Genomic DNA, 23,112 nt, shown 5'->3' with positions numbered 1-23,112 from the left:
TTAATATTCCTGGAAGGGGGATTATAGAACTGGGGGGGGGGGGGTTATACATAATATGTTTATTGTGTTTTTGCTGCGTTATGTGCGAGATGAGGCTCTGGCAATGTGTGGAACTTTCAGGTTACTTGCGGAAGCTTTGCACTGCCATTTTTTGGCGAGATTTTCCCTAGTGCAGGGGCGGTCCTTCCAGGCACTCCATGTGACTGGGTGTGGCTATATATCTTTCCTGTTGATCTATGGCGCAGGAGACGTAGCGGTTTCTGTAGTCCGGGTCCTAGGAGGTGGTGAGTGCCCCGGCCATTGGTGGTACAAAGGTGCCTTTTTAATAAATAAAGTTAGTCTAACCAAACGCGCAAGCAATGGAGGACTCTGACGCGTGGTAAGGCTCTCCTTCCTGTGTTTATTGTGAGGAGGTTCTGGTAGATCAGCCAGCTCAACTATGTTCCACATGCCTTGATAAAGTTACAACATCTAAAAGTAAACGGATGTCTAGTACTACTGAGCCGTCCACCTCTGAGGGTTCTTCGTCCCTGGAGGTGCGTTCCCTACATTCATCTCCAATTGCACATGCAGCGCCCCGGGGTCCAACCGTTACTCCTTCAGGAGAGATTTGTTGGCTTTGCGGACCAACTGGAATCGGCGGTTTCGAAAGTAATCCATGCCTTACAATGTTCTAGTAGGCGCAAGCGTAGGGTTTATCATAGCGGCCCGGCCCAGGGTTTGTCCTCGCCGATGGAAGATCCAGAGGCTCTATAAGATGATGAGGCCCACTCCGAATCTTCGAAAGAGACCCCTTCTGGGTCGGAGTCCGTGTCATCTAAACCTCCGGCGGCGGAGGAGCCTGGTTATAGGTTTAGGATTGAGAACTTGCGCTTTCTGCTACGGCAGGTGCTTGCTACTCTGGAGGTTCCGGAACCTAAGGTACCGGAGGAACCTGCGATTCCTAAGCTTGACAAGGTATACGAGGACAGGGTAGTACTTCAGTCTTTCCCGGTTCTCGTTAAGATAGGTAATATTATTAAGAACGAATGGAAGCGATTAGTTTCTTCCTTTTCCCCTTCTTCTTTTAAAGAACTGTTCCCCGTTCCAGACTCTCAGCTTGAGCTGTGGGGGACCATCCCTAAGGTGGATGGGGCTATCTCTACGTTCGTGAAGCGGACGACCATTCCCCTTGAGGATAGTTCGTCGTTTAAAGAGCCCATGGATTAAAAGCTGGAAAATGTTGAGAAAGAGGTTTCAGAACACAGGGTTTGTTTTTCAGCCAGCAGCAGTCGTTGCGGCGGTCGCTGGAGATGCGACATATTGGTGTGAATCCCTGTGTGAAATGGTCGAGGGGTAAACATCCATCGACGAGATACAGGAGAAGATTAAGGCGCTGAAGATCGCCAATTCTTTCATCTGTGATGCCAATATGCAAATTATTCGCCTGAATGCTAAGGTGTCAGGTTTTTCTGTTTTAGCGCGAAATGCTCTGTGGCTAAAATCTTGGTCTGTGGACATGACCTCTAAGGTGAGGCTGTGGTCCCTGCCTTTTCAAGGAAAGTTCCTGTTCGGTCCAGGATTGGATTCGATTATATCCACAGTTAAGGGAGGCAAGGGAGCTTTCCTACCGCAGGATAAGAAGGCTAAGCCTAAAGGATCTACTTTTTGTCCCTTTCATGCAGACCAGGCCCAGCGCCAGCAACTCGCCGTGATAGTGGACCAGTCCAAGGGATCTCAATCTTGGAACAAGTCTAAGCAGAACAAAAAGCCAGCCGAAACGAAATCCGCATAAAGGGGTGGCCCCCGACCGGTCTCCAGGTCACGTAGGGGGCAGATAATCTCTATTCTCAGACGCATGGTTGCAGGACCCTTGGGTTCTAGAAGTTGTCTCCCAGGATTACAGAATAGGGTTCAGATCCCATCCGCCCAAGGGCAGATTCCTCCTGTCAAACCTGTCTTCAAGACCAGAGAAGAGAGAGGCCTTTCTGGAGTGTATGAGAGATCTCGCCTTTCTCGGGGTTATCGTACCAGTACCTCCTTTTTGTGGTTCCAAAGAAGGAGGGCACGTTCTGCCCGATTCTGGACCTAAAGTGTTTAAACAAGTTTCTGAGGGTTCCATCATTCAAAATGGAAACTATCAGATCTATTCTGCCCCTAGTTCAAGAGGGACAGTTCATGACGACTATAGACTTGAAGGACGCCTACCTTCATGTGCCAATCCACAGGGACCACTTCAGGTTCCTAACATTTGCATTTCTGGACCAACACTTCCAGTTTGTGGCCCTTCCTTTTGGTCTGGCGACTGCCCCGAGAGTCTTCACGAAGGTTCTGGGGGCGCTGCTTGCAGTGGCCAGATCCAGGGGCATTGCGGTGGCGCCTTACCTAGACGACATTCTAGTTCAGGCGCCGTCGCTCAGCCTCGCAGAGGATCATTTGAGGGCTCTTCTTCTGCTCCAATCTCACGGTTGGAAGATCAACTCAGGAAATAGTTCCCTGGTTCCCAGCAACAGGGTGGAGTTCCTGGGCACGATAATAGACTCTATGTCCATGAAGATATTTCTCACAGATCAGAGGCGCAGGAAGCTTGTGTCCACCTGTCTTGCCCTTCAGTCCTCCACAAGCCTGTCAGTGGCTCAATGTATGGAGGTGATAGGTCTCATGGTGTCAAGCATAGATGTCATCCCATTTGCCAGGTTCCATCTCAGACTTCTTCAATTGTGCATGTTGAGACAGTGGAACGGCGATCATTCAGATCTATCACAGCTGATATCCATGGATGCTCTGACTCAGAACTCCCTCTCTTGGTGGATTCGTCCGGAGCAACTGTCCATGGGGACATCCTTTTTTGCGACCGTCCTGGGAGATTGTGACCACAGATGCCAGTCTGACAGGATGGGGAGCTGTTTGGGGTGCCAGGATGGCACAAGGAAAGTGGTCCAGGGAGGAGTCTCTCCTTCCGATCAACATCCTAGAATTACGAGCGATTTACAATGCTCTGAATGCATTGCCTTCTCTGGAGTCGGTCAGTTGCCTCAGATTCCAGACCGACAACATAACCTCGGTGGCTTACATCAACCATCAGGGAGGTACGAGGAGCTTCCTCGCGATGAGAGAGGTGTCTCAGATTCTAGAGTGGGCGGAGTCCCACGACTGCTCGCTCTCAGCCATTCACATTCCAGGTGTGGATAACTGGGAAGCGGAGTTTCTCAGCAGACAATCCTTCCATCCGGGGGAATGGTCTCTTCACCCAGAAGTGTTTGCAGAGATTTGTCACAGATGGGGAGTGCCAGAGATAGATCTCATGGAGTCCAGACTCAATTGCAAGCTACCTCGATACGGGTCGAGGTCCAGGCATCCCCAGGTGGAGCTGATAAATGCCTTAGTGGTTCTTTGGGGATTCAGCCTAGCTTACATTTTCCACCGTTACCACTTCTACCTCGCATAGTGGCACGCATCAAACAGAAGCGGACCCCGGCCATTCTGATTGCTCCTTCGTTGCCGCGGAGGACGTGGTTTGCAGATCTGGTGGGGATGTCATCCTCTCCGCCGTGGAGGTTACACTTTCGCAGTGATCTGCTGTCACAGGGCCCCATCCAACATCGAAATCTAGATTCTCTGAGGCTGACTGTGTGGAAATTGAACACCTAGTCTTAGCCAAGAGAGGCTTTTCGGAAGGTGTGATTGATACTCTAATTTAGGCAAGAAAGCCAGTCACTCGTCGCATCTACCATAAGGTGTGAAGGACTTACTTGTCCTGGTGTGAGAAGCATGGATATCCTTGGCATAAGGTGAAAGTATCCAGGATTCTGTCCTTTCTCCAAGATGGTTTGGAGAAGGGTCTTGCCGCTAGTTCCTTAAAGGGACAGATTTCTTGCATAGGAGATTCGCTGAGCTCCCTGACATTCAATCTTATGTTCAGGCTCTATATAGAATCAGGTCTGTCTTTAGACAGTCGGCTCCGCCTTGGAGCTTAAGCTTAGTCCTTAAGGTTTTGCAGAGTGTTCCGTTTGAACCTATGCATTCCATAGACATTAGGATTCTATCTTGGAAGGTTCTCTTCCTGTTGGCTATTGCATCGGCACGCAGAGTATTTGAACTAGCTGCCTTGCAATGTGATCCTCCTTATCTGGTATTTTATGCGGATAAGGCTGTACTTCGCACTGGGTTGATGTTTCTCCCCAAGGTGGTGTCTAAACGTAACATCAATCAGGAAATAGTTATTCCTTCTTTGTGTCCTAACCCTTCTTCTTCAAAGGAGAGGTTACTTCAAGGCACGAACCACATCCAGGTTATGAAGTTCCATCTTCAGGCTACAAAGGATTTCAGACAGTCTATATCTCTTTTTGCAGTGTATTCTGGGAAGCGCAAGGGGCAAAGGGCCTCTGCTGCTACTTTGTCTTTTTGGTTAAGGAGCTTGATTCGCTTGGCTTATGAGACAGCGGGACATAAGCCTCCTCAGAGGATCACGGCTCATTCAACTAGAGCTGTGGCTTCATCTTGGGCCTTCAAGAATGAGGCCTCTATGGAGCAAATTTGTAAGGCGGAAACCTGGTCCTCCTTACACACTTTTACAAAGTTTTACAACTTTGACGTTTTTGCTTTTGCGGAAGCTGTTTTTGGGAAAAAGGTTTTGCAGGCTGTGGTGCCCTCAGATTAGGGTCCGCCTTTTCCCCTTCCGGTTTCATTCAATGTCCTCTAGAGCTTGGGTTTATGTTCCCAATAGTAATGAATGAAGCCGTGGACTCTCCTCCCCTTTGGATGGAAAACATAAATTATGCTTACCTGAGAATTTCATTTCCATCGAGGGGAGGAGAGTCCATGGCTTCCGCCCATATCTCCGTTGGGCGCCCTAAATTTATTCATCTTCTGGCACCTTTGTTACCCTGATATTTCTCCTACTGTTCCTGGTTCCCTCAACAGAATGACTGGGGGATGAGGTAAGTGGGGGGGGAGGTATTTAAGCCTTTGGCTGGGGTGTCTATGCCTCCTCCTGGTGGCCAGGTTCTTAATTTCCAATAGTAATGAATGAAGACGTGGACTCTCCTCCCCTCGATGTAAATGAAATGATCAGGTAAGCATAATTTATGTTATTACCTATTCCCCAGTTTTGCATAACGAACACTATTATAGTAATATACATTTTACCTCTGTGATTACCTTGTATCTAAGCCTCTGCAGACTGCCGCTTATTTCCGTTCTTTTGACTTGCATTTTAGCCAATCAGTGCCCTCTCACTCCACGGGCATGAGCACAATGTTATCTATATGACACACATCAACTAATGCCCTCTAGCTGTGAAAAACTGCATTATGTCAAATGCATTAAGATAAGAATCGGCCTTCAGAAGCTTAGAAATTAGCGTATGAGCCTACCTAGATTTAGCTTTCAACTAAGAATACCAAGAGAACAAAGCAAATTTAATGATAAAAGTGAATTCGAAAGTTGTATAAAAATGCATGCCCTATCTGAATCAGATGCACACAAGGATAGCAGCAGCATAAATTATAACCAATTTATTATGGCACAAGAAAAAAGTCCACAACGTTTCGGGGTGTTACCCCTTAATCATGTGATTCACATGATTAAGGGGTAACACCCGAAACGTTGTGGACTTTTTTCTTGTGCCATAATAAGTTGGTTATAATTTATGCTGCTATCCTTGTGTGCATCTATTTGGGGGTTTGCAGGAACCCTGGCAGCGAGCATTGGGCATTTAAGGGTGCTGGACCTTTGACTGTTTATTGTTTCCTATCTGAATCAGGAAAGTTTAATTTTAACTAGACTGTCCCTTTATATATATATATATATATATATATATATATATACTGTATATATATATATATATATATATATATACTGTATATACATATACATATATATATATATTTATATATATGTATATATATATATATTTATATATATATATATGTATATATATATATATATATATATATATATACATACACACACACACTCAAAAGAACCGGTCCCGTACTCTCTGTATGAACAATCTCAAACTTTATTATCATGTGACGTTTCGGGTGGTGCCCTTTCTTCTAACATATGTATGAAACGTCACACGATAATAAAGTTTGTGATTGTTCATACAGAGAGTGCGGGACCGGTTCTTTTGAGTGTATACATATTTGACCCAGAGCACCCTGGACGTTGTGTTGATATTAGAGACTAGAACTTATCATGCAACACTCAGGGTGCAATAGTCTGTTTTCAATAATAAAGTTTCCAGTAAAGAATGCACTCACTGGGTTTTTAAAGTTAAAAAGTAACTTTTATTCAGTGTAAAGAATTAAAATTATGGACTTTCTCTTATTTTAATTCTTTATACTGAATAAAAGTTACTTTTTAACTTTAAAAACACACACACACACACATATATATATATATATATATATATATATTATATATATATATATACACACACCATAAACTGCATACTGGCAGCCTGTCTTCCAGTATCTAATATGGTGGTGAACAGTGAGGGAGGGAACAGAGCTATTTGGGAGGGCTAGGGAGGGAGGTGTCTGGTGGGAGGGTAATCCCTACACTATAATAAATATTACCCTTAACAGTTAACTGATTGGCCCCTTCACTGCTGGAAATTTCAGAAGTCTGGTGCGCAGCTCCAATTAGTGACCTTCTAATTACCAAAAAACAAAGGCAAAGTCATGTATGTCTGCTGTTTCTGAACAAAGGAGATCACAGTAAGGCTTTTACAACCATTTGGAGCTTGAAATTTAGTTTTTACTATAATGGCCCTTTAATGATCTGCTAATGTATTATGTGATTTTATTTCAGAGGAATATGACAAGGAAACTGGGCAGGTTCTTACTGGGATGGATACCTTACCTCCAGATTTAAAAGAATTTGTCAAGGAAGACAACCGGAGCTTTGAGAAAGAGATTGAAGACTGGGATAAAGAACAGCTTCGCAAAGCCGAGCAAGAAAAGATGCTCCTCTCTCAAAAAACTCTGAAGCCTGCTCCCGTTACTGTTACAGGTAGGGTGACCCTGGGTTCTACTCTAGGTGATGTATATGCTGTTTACATAAAAGGGCATCAAAGCGCAAAAGAACATTCTCTAATGTGTAAGAACTTTTTATTATTGCACAACTGCTTATAATTGTATTTTTAACCCTATAAAGACAGTCGGCTTCTGAGTAGGGCTGCATTGCTGGGAGCTAGCTGAACACACCCATTGAGCTAATAAGGCATATGTGTATAGTCACCAATCTGCAGCTAGCTCCCAGTAGTTTATTGCTGCTCCTCAACCTACATTTTTTTTTTTACAAAGTAAATATATTTATAGAAGTAATGGATGGTTATTAAGTGGTTATATGTTAACTTCCCACTTATGAGCAAAATCAACAGTAAACGCTTATGTACCCTACTGTGTATATGCAAACGAATTAAAAAGGAGTCATTGATGTATCCAAATAAAATATATAGATCCCTGCGTTAAAATTTCTTAGTATTTAAATATTTCTGTTGAGAGAAATCTGATCATTGGATTTTATTCATGAGGCATCACGTTAGGGAATTACCCTTCAGTCCACTAGGTGGTGGCAAAAATACCTAAACATTCCAGAGCTATAAATCCCTCCCACTTACCCTGAAGTCACAGTTATTTTTTTTGCCTCCATGATGGAGTGAGTTAAATTGCGAGATGCTGATCTAGTCGCCGTTAAGGGTTCTCTAAGCAATATGAGACCCATTTCCTCCTCCGAGCTCCTACGAAGGACAGAGGGGTAAACAAGAGTTTTCAGCCAGGCAGTGAAAAGTCTCTCATGTGAAATGCAAATATATCTGCTATTCCCCTGGTCTATACAGTGCACTGCAAATTGTGTGATCCAGAGCCCTCCACAGGTTAAATTTGGATTTATCTGCCAATCCTCTGGATTGTATATTATGCTATTCCTTGGCATTGTGATTGCACTGCCTCGGATAGGTTTGTCTACTGCAAGCAGTTGTTTGCAGCTGAGGTAAGCACAGTGGATGAAGGTGCTGACAGGTAAGTACATTGCACTTTCATAGCCCAACAGCTATTAGTATGACCATGCACATATTCTTCACATATCCTGGGGATACATACACATACACCAAATAACTGTTACAATAGTTTCATGCACTTTTGGGCACTTTTTACAAAAACATTATAAAATGGGGTAGTGCCTCTTTTTTAAATTTACAGCAATCAGCTTAAAGGGGCAGCCAACACCAGAAGTTTTGTAGTTTAAAAAGATAATCCCTTTATTACCCATTCCCCAGTTTTGCATAACCAACACAGTTATAATAATACACTTTTAACCTCTGTGATTATCTTGTATCTAAGCCTCTGCAAACTGCCCCCTTATTTCAGTTCTTTTGACAAACTTGCATTTTGGCCAATCAGCGCTGACTTCTAGGAGCTTCACATGAGCTCAATGTTATCTATATATAACACATGAACTATGGCCCTCTAGTGGTAAAAAAACCTGTCAAAATGCTTTCAGATTAGAGGTGGCCTTCAAGGGCTAAGAAACTAGCATATGAACCTCCTAGGTTTAGCTTTCAACTAAGAATACCAAGAGAACAAAGCAAAATCGGTGATACAAGTCAATTGGAAAGTTGTTTAAAATTACATGCCCTATTTAAATCATGAGGTCTTTTTTGGCCTTGACTGTCCCTTTAAGTGCACACCAAAATTGTTTGCCATAGCAGTGCAGCTCTCCAGAAATTGGATTTTTTTTTGTTTAAAACACAACTTTTACTTACCTCATTTTTGCTGGGACTTCAGGGTCTAATTATTTTTGATTAGTGCACCTTCCTGGTCCTGCTTTTTCACCTTCCCACTACAGTGCAGAAGCTATTTTCTGTGCACAAAACGCAATCTCTGTCCTGTGTGTGTAAGCCCTTCCTTCAGTAGTTCTATTTATGGAAGTGATGGGCCTCATTGCAGTTGCTTCAGATGCAGTTGATTACCAGATTCTATCTGCAATTTTTCCAATAGAGGATGTTGCATCAGTGGAACAGAGATTATGAGGATCTGTCTTAGACAATCCTGCTAGACTGCAAGACAAGGCAGTCCCTGACTTGATGGCAGTTTTACCAATCCCTTATCCAGGGGGCTTTCTTCCTCTGGCAACTGTGGGTAATGATCTCCACAGATACTAGCCTGACAGGTTGGGGGGAGATCTTCAGATCACAAGAGAGCACAAGTAGTTTGGCCTCCTTGGGAGGTGATGTTACCAGTAAACATTTTGAAACTCAACGTGATCTTCAGGGTTCTCCTGAGTTGGCACATTCTTCAGGCAGGAATCCTTTCAAATCAGACAATGTCACAGAAATCACCAAGGTGGAACGTGCACTTCAATGGTGATGAAAGAGGTGGCCCACATTTTCACTTGGGCAGAATGCAATCTTTGCATGATCTCAGCTATTTTCCGCCTTGAAGTGAAAATTTGGGAGGTGGACTTTGTCAGCTACCAATGTCTTCACCTCTGACAATGGTCTCTCAATCAGTGGGTATTCGACAAGATAGTGAGATGTTAGATCTCTGGCCTCCTGCTTGAATCTCAAGCTGCCCTGGTATTGTGCCAGTTCTCAGGATCCTAATGTGAATCAAACAGATGCCTTGCTGTTTCATGGCCATAGAACCTAGTGTGCAGATCTGTTTCAAATTACCTCTTGCCACCTTCCGCCTATGAAGGGGCTTCTTTCAGAAGGATTTTTCTTTCATCAGGTGAAAATGTATTAGTTTGACTGCATGGTGATTGAACGCCTAGTGCTGGCTAGATCAGGTTTTTTGTTACTTCATTAGTGTTTCTTTCATGTAATTAACAAGAGTCCATGAGCTAGTGACGTATGGGATATACATTCCTACCAGGAGGGGCAAAGTTTCCCAAACCTTAAAATGCCTATAAATACACCCCTCACCACACCCACAAATCAGTTTTACAAACTTTGCCTCCAAGGGAGGTGGTGAAGTAAGTTTGTGCTAGATTCTACGTTGATATGCGCTCCGCAGCAAGTTGGAGCCCGGTTTTCCTCTCAGCGTGCAGTGAATGTCAGAGGGATGTGAGGAGAGTATTGCCTATTGAATGCAGTGATCTCCTTCTACGGGGTCTATTTCATAAGGTTCTCTGTTATCGGTCGTAGAGATTCATCTCTTACCTCCCTTTTCAGATCGACGATATACTCTTATATTTACCATTTCCTCTACTGATTCTCGTTTCAGTACTGGTTTGGCTTTCTACAAACATGTAGATGAGTGTCCTGGGGTAAGTAAGTCTTATTTTCTGTGACACTCTAAGCTATGGTTGGGCACTTTATTTATAAAGTTCTAAATATATGTATTCAAACATTTATTTGCCTTGACTCAGAATGTTCAACTTTCCTTATTTCCAGACAGTCAGTTTCATATTTGGGATTATGCTTTAATTATCATATTTTTCTTACCTCAAAAATTTGACTTTTTTCCCTGTGGGCTGTTAGGCTCGCGGGGGCTGAAAATGCTTCATTTTATTGCGTCATTCTTGGCGCGGACTTTTTTGGCGCAAAAATTCATTTCCGTTTCCGGCGTCATACGTGTCGCCGGAAGTTGCGTCATTTTTTTTGACGTTATTTTGCGCCAAAAATGTTGGCGTTCCGGATGTGGCGTCATTTTTGGCGCCAAAAGCATTTAGGCGCCAAATAATGTGGGCGTCTTATTTGGCGCCAAAAAATATGGGCGTCGCTTTTGTCTCCACATTATTTCAGTCTCATTTTTCATTTGCTTCTGGTTGTTAGAAGCTTGATGTTTGGCATTTTTTTCCCATTCCTGAAACTGTCTTATAAGGAATTTGATCTATTTTGCTTTATATGTTGTTTTTTCTCTTACATATTGCAAGATGTCTCACGTTGCATCTGAGCCAGAAGATACTACAGGAAAACCTCTGCCTGCTGGATCTACCAAAGCTAAGTGTATCTGCTGTAAACTTTTGGTAGCTATTCCTCCAGCTGTTGTTTGTATTAAATGTCATGACAAACTTGTTAATGCAGATAATATTTCCTTTAGTGATGTACCATTGCCTGTTGCAGTTCCCTCAACATCTAAGGTGCAGAATGTTCCTGATAACATAAGAGATTTTGTTTCTGAATCCATAAAGAAGGCTTTGTCTGTTATTTCTCCTTCTAGTAAACGTAAAAAGTCTTTTAAATCTTCTCTCTCTACAGATGAATTTTTAAATGAACACCATCATTCTGATTCTTTGGACTCTTCTGGTTCAGAGGATTCTGTCTCAGAGATTGATGCTGATAAATCTTCATATTTATTTAAGATGGAATTTATTCGCTCTTTACTTAAAGAAGTACTAATTGCTTTAGAAATAGAGGATTCTAGTCCTCTTGATACTAATTCTATACGTTTGGATAAGGTTTTTAAAGCTCCTGCGGTTATTCCAGAAGTCTTTCCTGTTCCTAATGCTATTTCTGCAGTAATTGCTAAGGAATGGGATAGATTGGGTAATTCATTTACTCCTTCTAAACGTTTTAAGCAATTATATCCTGTTCCGCCTGACAGATTAGAATTTTGGGACAAAATCCCTAAAGTTGATGGGGCTATTTCTACCCTTGCTAAACGTACTACCATTCCTACATCAGATGGTACCTCGTTTAAGGATCCTTTAGATAGAAAAATTGAATCTTTTCTAAGAAAAGCTTATCTATGTTCAGGTAATCTTCTTAGACCTGCTATATCATTGGCTGATGTTGCTGCAGCTTCAACTTTTTGGTTGGAAACTCTAGCGCAACAAGTAACAAATCGTGATTCTCATGATATTATTATTCTTCTCCAGCATGCTAATAATTTCATCTGTGATGCCATTTTTGATATTATTAGAATTGATGTTAGATTTATGTCTCTGGCTATCTTAGCCAGAAGAGCTTTATGGCTTAAGACTTGGAATGCTGATATGGCTTCTAAATCAACTCTACTTTCCATTTCTTTCCAGGGAAACAAATTATTTGGTTCTCAGTTGGATTCTATTATTTCAACTGTTACTGGTGGGAAAGGAACTTTTTTACCACAGGATAAAAAGTCTAAAGGTAAAAACAGGGCTAACAATCGTTTTCGTTCCTTTCGTTTCAACAAAGAACAAAAGCCTGATCCTTCGTCCTCAGGAGCAGTTTCAGTTTGGAAACCATCTCCAGTCTGGAATAAATCCAAGCCTGCTAGAAAGGCAAAGCCTGCTTCTAAGTTCACATGAAGGTACGGCCCTCATTCCAGTTCAGCTGGTAGGGGGCAGGTTACGTTTTTTCAAAGAAATTTGGATCAGTTCTGTTCACAATCTTTGGATTCAGAACATTGTTTCAGAAGGGTACAGAATTGGTTTCAAGATGAGACCTCCTGCAAAGAGATTTTTTCTTTCCCATGTCCCAGTAAATCCAGTGAAAGCTCAAGCATTTCTGAATTGTGTTTCAGATCTAGAGTTGGCTGGAGTAATTATGCCAGTTCCAGTTCCGGAACAGGGGATGGGGTTTTATTCAAATCTCTTCATTGTACCAAAGAAGGAGAATTCCTTCAGACCAGTTCTGGATCTAAAATTATTGAATCGTTATGTAAGGATACCAACGTTCAAGATGGTAACTGTAAGGACTATATTGCCTTTTGTTCAGCAAGGGAATTATATGTCCACAATAGATTTACAGGATGCATATCTGCATATTCCGATTCATCCAGATCATTATCAGTTCCTGAGATTCTCTTTTCTAGACAAGCATTACCAATTTGTGGCTCTACCGTTTGGCCTTGCTACAGCTCCAAGAATTTTCACAAAGATTCTCGGTGCCCTTCTGTCTGTAATCAGAGAACAGGGTATTGTGGTATTTCCTTATTTGGACGATATCTTGGTACTTGCTCCGTCTTTACATTTAGCAGAGTCTCATACGAATCGACTTGTGTTGTTTCTTCAAGATCATGGTTGGAGGATCAATTTACCAAAAAGTTCTTTGATTCCTCAAACAAGGGTAACCTTTCTGGGTTTCCAGATAGATTCAGTGTCCATGACTTTGTCTTTAACAGACAAGAGACGTCTAAAATTGATTACAGCCTGTCGAAACCTTCAGTCTCAATCATTCCCTTCGGTAGCCTTATGCATGGAAATTCTAGGTCTTATGACTGCTGCATCGGACGCGATCCCCTTTGCTCGTTTTCACATGCGACCTCTTCAGCTCTGTATGCTGAACCAATGGTGCAGGGATTACACGAAGATATATCAATTAATATCTTTAAAACCGATTGTTCGGCACTCTCTAACGTGGTGGACAGATCACCATCGTTTAATTCAGGGGGCTTCTTTTGTTCTTCCGACCTGGACTGTAATTTCAACAGATGCAAGTCTCACAGGTTGGGGAGCTGTGTGGGGATCTCTGACGGCACAAGGAGTTTGGGAATCTCAGGAGGTGAGATTACCGATCAATATCTTGGAACTCCGTGCAGTTTTCAGAGCTCTTCAGTTTTGGCCTCTTCTGAAGAGAGAATCGTTCATTTGTTTTCAGACAGACAATGTCACAACTGTGGCATACATCAATCATCAAGGAGGGACTCACAGTCCTCTGGCTATGAAAGAAGTATCTCGAATTTTGGTTTGGGCGGAATCCAGCTCCTGTCTAATCTCTGCGGTTCATATCCCAGGTGTAGACAATTGGGAAGCGGATTATCTCAGTCGCCAAACGTTGCATCCGGGCGAATGGTCTCTTCACCCAGAGGTATTTCTTCAGATTGCTCAAATGTGGGGGCTCCCAGAGATAGATCTGATGGCCTCTCATCTAAACAAGAAACTTCCCAGGTATCTGTCCAGATCCCGGGATCCTCAGGCGGAGGCAGTGGATGCATTATCACTTCCTTGGAAGTATCATCCTGCCTATATCTTTCCGCCTCTAGTTCTTCTTCCAAGAGTAATCTCCAAGATTCTGAGGGAATGCTCGTTTGTTCTGCTAATAGCTCCGGCATGGCCTCACAGGTTTTGGTATGCGGATCTTGTCCGGATGGCATCTTGCCAACCATGGACTCTTCCGTTAAGACCAGACCTTCTGTCTCAAGGTCCTTTTTTCCATCCGGATCTGAAATCCTTAAATTTAAAGGTATGGAGATTGAACGCTTGATTCTTGGTCATAGAGGTTTCTCTGACTCCGTGATTAATACTATGTTACAGGCTCGTAAATCTGTATCTCGAGAGATATATTATAGAGTCTGGAAGACTTATATTTCTTGGTGTCTTTCTCATCATTTTTCTTGGCATTCTTTTAGAATACCGAGAATTTTACAGTTTCTTCAGGATGGTTTAGATAAGGGTTTGTCCGCGAGTTCTTTGAAAGGACAAATCTCCGCTCTTTCTGTTCTTTTTCACAGAAAGATTGCTATTCTTCCTGATATTCATTGTTTTGTACAAGCTTTGGTTCGTATAAAACCTGTCATTAAGTCAATTTCTCCTCCATGGAGTTTGAATTTGGTTTTGGGAGCTCTTCAAGCTCCTCCGTTTGAACCTATGCATTCATTGGACATTAAATTACTTTCTTGGAAAGTTTTGTTCCTTTTGGCCATCTCTTCTGCTAGAAGAGTTTCTGAATTATCTGCTCTTTCGTGTGAGTCTCCTTTTCTGATTTTTCATCAGGATAAGGCGGTGTTGCGAATTTCTTTTGAATTTTTACCTAAAGTTGTGAATTCCAACAACATTAGTAGAGAAATTGTGGTTCCTTCATTATGTCCTAATCCTAAGAATTCTAAGGAGAAATCATTGCATTCTTTGGATGTTGTTAGAGCTTTGAAATATTATGTTGAAGCTACGAAATCTTTCCGTAAGACTTCTAGTCTATTTGTTATCTTTTCCGGTTCTAGGAAAGGCCAGAAAGCTTCTGCCATTTCTTTGGCATCTTGGTTGAAATCTTTAATTCATCTTGCCTATGTTGAGTCGGGTAAAATTCCGCCTCAAAGAATTACAGCTCATTCTACTAGGTCAGTTTCTACTTCCTGGGCGTTTAGGAATGAAGCTTCGGTTGACCAGATCTGCAAAGCAGCAACTTGGTCCTCTTTGCATACTTTTACTAAATTCTACCATTTTGATGTATTTTCTTCTTCTGAAGCAGTTTTTGGTAGAAAAGTTCTTCAGGCAGCGGTTTCAGTTTGAATCTTCTGCTTATGTTTTTTGTTAAACTTTATTTTGGGTGTGGATTATTTTCAGCAGGAATTGGCTGTCTTTATTTTATCCCTCCCTCTCTAGTGACTCTTGTGTGGAAAGATCCACATCTTGGGTAGTCATTATCCCATACGTCACTAGCTCATGGACTCTTGTTAATTACATGAAAGAAAACATAATTTATGTAAGAACTTACCTGATAAATTCATTTCTTTCATATTAACAAGAGTCCATGAGGCCCACCCTTTTTTGTGGTGGTTATGATTTTTTTTGTATAAAGCACAATTATTCCAATTCCTTATTTTATATGCTTCGCACTTTTTTTCTTATCACCCCACTTCTTGGCTATTCGTTAAACTGATTTGTGGGTGTGGTGAGGGGTGTATTTATAGGCATTTTAAGGTTTGGGAAACTTTGCCCCTCCTGGTAGGAATGTATATCCCATACGTCACTAGCTCATGGACTCTTGTTAATATGAAAGAAATGAATTTATCAGGTAAGTTCTTACATAAATTATGTTTTTCAGGTAATATTAATCAGGACGTTGGGGTTTCCTTTTTATGACCAGCTCCTAATAATTCAAAGGAGTGACTTCTTTACAACCTTATTGTTGTGATTATTTTTTCATGGAAGCCAAAAAGGTTTTTAGGCTTTCTTCTTCTCTGTTCTTTAATTTTCCGGACCTGGCAAGGTTCAGAAAGCCACTGCAGTTTCGTAGCCGATTGGCATAGACCTCCATTTGCAAGGAGTATCTGGTTGTGGGAAAGACTTTGCTTGAGCACTTTACTGCTCATTCCACTAGAGCAGTTTCCACTTCTTGGGCTTTATGTACCGAGGCTTCCATGGAGCAGATTTAAGGACAATTTTAGCAGGAGGATTCTGCAGACTGTAATGCTTATTCAGTAATTTACCTGCCTTAAAGGGACATTAAACACTTTGCGTTGGTAATATAAAATGGTAAATCATATATATATATATATATATATATATATATATATATATATATATATATATATTTATATATATATATATATATATTTATATATATATATTTATTTATATATATATATATATTTATATATATATATATATATATTTTTATATATATATATATATATATTTTTATATATATATATATATAAAAAACTCTAGAATATACTTTCATTACTTATTTTGTCCCCTTTTCTTGTAAATGTTATTCTAAAATTGTGAGCTATTCAGTTCCTGTTAAAAATGGAAGTGCAGAACACTGTTCTATTCCACACAGCCATTGGCTGCACACTCTAGTGACCTATTTATAACTGTCCCTAATTGGTTACAGCAGAGAGAGTCATGACAGCTCCCATTGTTTTTATAGACACTAAAACTTATTGTTTCACTATTTAAACAACTAATGAAACTTTAATATAAAAACATCTACATGTTATTCTCAGATTAACCTTTTCTTTGAATTAATCATTCTAGCTAGTATTTATTTAGTGTTTAATGTCCCTTTAAAGAGACACTCAAGTCAAAATTAAACTTTCATTATTCAGATAGAGCATGCAATTTTAAACAACTTTCCAATTCACTTCCATTAAAATAAAGTGCACAGCATTTGTTGATTATGCAAATGTATTGTGTTGACTTGTCCTTTAAATGATTACAACCCCTCCCCCCATTATATGGTGGTCTTGTGGACTTGACTGCTTTGGTATAGATTCCTACACATGTCTTGTGGGCTCTCTCCATCTGATAAAAGAAAACAAACTTCATGCTTAAGTTTATAATACATTTCTTTTCATGATGGTAAGAGTGCACGAGCCCTGCCCTTTCTTTAGAACAGTACTTTTTTGCACTTAATTTGTCCTGCTTTGTTTTTCCTGGTTCCTCTATATCAGGGGTGTCCAAACTTTGCTCTCCAGAGGTTTTGGAACTACATTTCCGATGATGCTCAGCCAGCATTTTATCTAGCTGAGCATCATGGGAAATGTAGTTCCAAAACCTCTGGAGAGCAAAGTTTGGACACCCCTGCTCTATATACTTCTATGTATGTCTGAGGATTCAGGGTAATTGGGAGGGATTTATAGCTGTTGTATTTGTTTTTGCCTCCACTTTGTGGGCTGGAGTGTAATTCCCATATGTGATATCTCATGGACTCTCACCATCATGAAAGACACAATTTCAGGTAAGCATACATTTTGTTTTTAATTAATCTATTCCATGTTTCTATGTGGTGCTTCCATGGAAGTATGTGGTGCGTTGTGGAGTTCTGTTGCATAGCAATGTGGAGCATGAAGATTAGTATATTATACATCCCATAAGCAACAAGCAAAATTAGACCGTAATAATGCTCATAATGAAAAATAATGGCTCTATCATATACTACTGCTGATTGACTGATTGATCAGTATGAGCCTAAAATGGAAAAAGACACAAAGTATCTGTGTGTTATGGGGGTTAGTGGTTCTGGACAAGGCATTAAAACATTATATTTTGCAAAATAGAAACCAGCACTCATTTTTAATATTGCCAGTGTATGTAAATTATAGTGATGGTTTTAATTTAAAACACCACTTTTTTTTTTTTTTTAATTAAAGGGAAAGTATAGTCAAAATTAAACTTTCATGATTGAGATTGAACATGCAATTTTAAACAACTTTCTAATTTACTTTCATTATCAAATGTGTTTTGTTTTTTGGTTTCTTTTACTGAAGAGTAAATCTAGGTAGGCTCACAAGAGCTCAGGTCTTTAGTACTCTATGGCAGTAGTGTTTTGCAACATTATTTGTAGCTTTGTTATACATTGAACAAAGCAAATTTTATAATAGAACATGCAATTTTAAACAAATTTCCAATTTACTTCTATCTGAATCATGAAAGTTTAATTGTGTCTTTCCTGTCCGTTTAATTTAAAATGTAGTAATATTATGTTTATCATTGAAAAGGAAAGTAAAATGTAACTGTGCCTAAAGCATTTTATATGATTTTAAGTGTTAAGTGTTCTTAGGTTTTATGGTTGTTGAATTACCTAACCGTTTCCTCCCACAGCTCCACTAAAAGAGCCAGAATACATGGAACAAGAATCAAGAGCTGAACTCTCCAATGAAATCAAGGACGAGATTACAAGTGCAATCACTCAGGCAGTCACAGAGTCTGAGAATAAGGATCCGGATGCCGTCTTACAAACGGTTAGAATATTAATAATGATGGATTTGAAAGCATTGAATATAGTTTTGATGTTGAACAATAGGAATTGTTCCTTGGTATTTCAGACTGAGACATCAAGCAGCCAGTGAGCATTGGGTACACCATGCCTATGTTAAATCATCTTTACATTTCTTTTAAGAGCAAAACTCTCTGCTTATGTAGTATCTAGTTGAGGTGATTTCCTTAAAGGGACATAAAACACAAATGTTTTAGTGATTCAGGTAGAGCATGTTATTTTAAACAACTTTCCAATTTACATCTATTTAATTTGTTTTGATCTCTTGATAGTCTTTGTTTAAAAGGATACCTTGGTAGACTTAGGAGCTATTGATTGGTTGCTGCACATAAATACTTAATGTCATTGGTTGACCCAAAGCATTAACTAGCTACCAGTAGTGCATTGCTGCTTCTTCAATAAAGGATACCAAGAGAATGAAGCAAATAAGATGATAGAACTGAATTAGAAAGTTGTTTAAAATTATATTCTTTACCTGTCATGAAAGAAAAAAAATGGGTTTCATGTTCCAATTAAGTTGTTTTCTTTCCTAGAGATACAAACTTTTTTTTCTACTATACTGTGCATTGAGTCAAATTCAAATATCCGAAGCCAGCTACTAAACAATGCCAATACACAAAGCCTCAGTGTTCTACTGCTCTGAGAGTCGTCGTATAACTGTATTCTTTTTGTAGACCAGAATCCTAAGAAGCAACATTTTAGGGAGCCAGTGTATCCATACCCTTAGGTCTTCTAACTCAAAAGCATATTGACATTTCATAAATATTAACATTTCAAATATATAGTGTTAAAGGGACATGAAACCCAAAAGTTTGCTTTGTTTCCATGGTATTCTTTGTTGAAGAGATCCCTAGGTAGTTGTCTGGAGCACTACATGGCAGGACTTAGTGCTGCCATCTAGTGCTCTTGAAATTGGATAATCTTGCAAATTTAATGCAATATAGTTCTCCAGACATGTGCGTGCTCCTGAGCTTACATACCGGCTTTTCCATAAGATACCAAGAGAACAAAGAAAGATTGATAATAGAAGTAAATTATAAAGTTGTTTTACATTGCATTTTCTTAATTTTGAGGGGAAAAAAATGGGTTTCATGTCCCTTTTAATTATGGGCAATTAAGTTTACGGTTTAAAGTCTTCAGCACAAGATCTTTGTGAGATTAACAGTTTATGAAATTAAAGTTTCTTTGGATATTAAAGGGATATTCCAGCCAAAATTGAAAACCACATGGGTGCATTTTGGTATTGAACAGAAACAATTTTGTCATATACATGCATCAGCAAAAATGCTTCTAACAAAAGCTATAGCTGTTTCAAAAGTGTATTTAAATATGCTCCGTGCACCAGCGTTTTAAACACAGGACTTGCTCAGAGAGTCTAAAGTGCTTGTACCATCTTGTAATGCACGTGCAGAGAAAAATGTTAACTCTAAAACAGTGATAACTTTTACTAGAAGCATTTTTGCCAATACATGTTAATTGCAAATATGTTTCTATTCAAAGATGTAATAAATCTATGTGCATTTATATTTTGACTGGAATGTCCCTTTAATATACAAAATGTAATTTACTTCAGTAACGGTTTTAATATTATAAATGATGTTGATAGGATTGTTTCCTTTAGGTACTTTTTTATGAAGCCCACATGGTAGAAATGCGTAAACAGCTGTGCTCTACTAGAAGACTACATATTATTATTATTTCAGATCTTTAATATTTTTCAGGAAACAAACAACTGGTCATTAAGTGAACAGGTTGAACATAGAAAATTGAAGTGTACATTATTTGGTCAAGAATCTGCACTGTTATATGTATAATACATCGTTTATTCAATCGTTGTAGGTTTTGCCTGAGACCATCCATGTGTCTGTGCTTTTTTTATTTGATTCATTCCTATAAAGTAAAAACAAAATATTCTAGACTTGCAATCTGTTGGTATAACACTATTGTCACTTGGGGCAAATGTTTGATTTATTATATGATTTAGGAGAACAAAAGTCCTGGTGACACAATGCAAAATACCTCAGACTTTCATAAATCAAAATTAGGTCCCTTCATCATAAATCATTAGCACAGGTCTTTGATTCATGATAGTGGTTCTATTTAAGATTTTGCAATATACAAGTGTTTTTTGTTGTTTTATTGTTTTACAAACACAAATTCTTTCCATTAGCTTTACATTTCTCTTTTTGGGAGGGACTGATGCATTAAACTGTTCATTTAGCTAACTTTGTGTCATCATAATCTTTCTTTCTTTCTTATTTTTTTTTTCCTTTTGTTGTTGTTTTTTTTATTCTGCAGCCCATTGATAACACCCCAGTTCTACCAGCTCCTAACCAGCGAGTTGTAGAGGTGGCGATTCCTCATGTAGGGACTTTTGTTATTGAGTCAGAGGAGGGGGGTTATGACGATGAGGTACCATTTTGTCTTGTTTTGGCTGCTGCAGCCCTCTGTGCCATTTCTTACCCTGGCGCCTTGTTTTGCTGTCTGACACTCTGTCCCACTTTGGCATGCGAATCAAATTCAACTAATAAAACACTTCTGTTGGCAAGTCATCTTGGCATCACCCATACTGGTGCTATAAATGTGTATGCATGCTTCATGGTGAAAGGGAACACCTGATTCTGCTTTGAATAGTTATCTTATCAGTCTTTTTTTCTGTTTTGTTTATTTTATACTAAACGTATTAATGATTCCAAACAGCACTGTCTGTGTATCAGAAAGCATTGCCTCCTACAAAATAATTAAATACTGAAGAATCATCATATGGGCTCACACAATCGGGATTTTTTTTAATTCTATGAAAGTACATCCTCAGTAAATTTTGATTCTAATGGCATACATATGATTTGCTAACACCTTTCAGGACCCCCCCCCCCAAAAAAAAAAAAAGAATAAGAAATGGAGATTTCTGGCAAAGCTTCTCTTAAAGCCAGTGCTGTTGATTTGATGCCTTTTATAAGGCCTGTGTGATGCTGTTTGGTGTAGGTTGCTATTTTCCTGTGTAAACTTACACTAGAGACCATGTCTAAATTTCTGATTGACAGGTATATCAGGGGACATGTCTCCTTAATTTCTTATTGTTAAAATGAACTGGGTATATATCCAGACATTTGGCTGTACCACCTTTTCTCTGCAGAAGAAGAGCCCACTGCTAAACATAAATATAACAAAAGGTAGATTTTTATTTTGGTTTGTTCTAGAACAAGACTGCCCAGTCTTTTTCACGCAAATTTTAGAAATACTATTAATCGAGACAAAAATGAAAAATTCATATATATAATTAACAAGCAACACAGTCATGTTTACAATCTCCTTCAGTCTTCTTTGCTTCACATTACAGCGTGATAAATTTGTTTCAAATCTAGGGTGTTCTCAAGAACATTGAGGAGCCAGCCTCATTATTTTTAGAAGCCAGGCTGTTATGTTTGTATATGGATATATGAAGAGTAATACAAAATGTTAGGCTCTATTAGTAAAGTTCTATGAACCATGCACCTTGGCTTCCTATGTTTGTCAAGCCCTGTCTTAAGTGAGTTTCAGTGTATATATACTGTTCATGTCTCACTACATGAATAGGAATATTGCAATTATTATAACATACTTAATGCCTCCTTCCTGATTCATGCACATACAGTATTTTGTGGGAACAATTGGGGGCTGTATTGTGATCACTGGGTCTTAGGTTGGACAGGCCTGTTCTAGAATATGTTTGTGGTTTCAATTTATTTTGAACCCTCTGGTTCTCCCAAATCTCATAAGTGAAGCTTATTTCTGCATAAAAGGTATGTTGGAAAGTGTTATTTTTTTAATTAATCCTTGTGTTCCGATTTTTGCACACGGCTTTATACAGGCAATTAGTGTTTTTATCATTGATATTGACCTATGCTAGATTATAAAATTGTGGCAACACATTATTGATGTGGTGAAACTGTGGCTGGCACAGGAGTTTTACTACAACATTATTAAATCAAGAATTCTGCAGCACAGAAATGTTATAGGCAGCATATCTGTGCAGGCAATTGGATATCACAGAAGCCTGCAACACATTGGTTTGGAGTGCATTGCAGCCTTTTGCTGCCTCCAAGTGTTTTTGATGTTGCAGCAAGACCACTATTCTCTTGTGAAGCCAACACTTTTACCATTTGACTATGTTTTTTGTTTTTTTTTTAATGGTAGGACATTCATGAAATGTGGATGCAGATGGTTTTTCCATGTCCTAAAGATGTTAACCTGATATACTGGTGGTCTTATGGTATACTCTAGGTCTGCCTGGTTTTTCCTTGGATGAAAATTATTTGGTTTCAGAATATCTGTATGCCTTTTACCTTAGAAATATTCAACTTAGTTGCTGTTTGACACAGGGAACGTTTCTTTCATGTAATTTGCAAGAGTCCATGAGCTAGTGACGTATGGGATATACATTCCTACCAGGAGGGGCAAAGTTTCCCAAACCTCAAAATGCCTATAAATACACCCCTCACCACACCCACAAATCAGTTTTACAAACTTTGCCTCCCATGGAGGTGGTGAAGTAAGTTTGTGCTAGATTCTTCGTTGATATGCGCTTCGCAGCAGGCTGGAGCCCGGTTTTCCTCTCAGTGTGCAGTGAATGTCAGAGGGATGTGAAGAGAGTATTGCCTATTTGAATTCAATGATCTCCTTCTACGGGGTCTATTTCATAGGTTCTCTGTTATTGGTCGTAGAGATTTATCTCTTACCTCCCTTTTCAGATCGACGATATACTCTTATATATACCA

At 39.7% G+C, this 23,112-nt stretch overlaps 1 protein-coding gene across 2 annotated transcripts in view; it reads left to right on the top strand.

Annotated features, from left to right (window-relative positions):
• USP25 (ubiquitin specific peptidase 25) overlaps nucleotides 1-23,112 on the top strand; it is a 458,760-nt gene that overhangs the window by 346,830 nt on the left and 88,818 nt on the right. The window contains exons 17-19 of one of the 2 annotated variants that reach the window (XM_053706013.1): nucleotides 6,799-6,999; nucleotides 18,181-18,320; nucleotides 20,654-20,767. In XM_053706013.1, the coding sequence (XP_053561988.1) occupies nucleotides 6,799-6,999; nucleotides 18,181-18,320; nucleotides 20,654-20,767 (455 nt within the window). The remainder of the gene's footprint in view (nucleotides 1-6,798; nucleotides 7,000-18,180; nucleotides 18,321-20,653; nucleotides 20,768-23,112) is intronic. The other variant, XM_053706014.1, reaches the window with a different exon arrangement.

Source organism: Bombina bombina, chromosome 3 (genome assembly GCF_027579735.1).
Source record: "Bombina bombina isolate aBomBom1 chromosome 3, aBomBom1.pri, whole genome shotgun sequence".
Taxonomy (NCBI): domain Eukaryota; kingdom Metazoa; phylum Chordata; class Amphibia; order Anura; family Bombinatoridae; genus Bombina; species Bombina bombina.
This window is presented reverse-complemented; position numbering and strand designations above follow the sequence as displayed.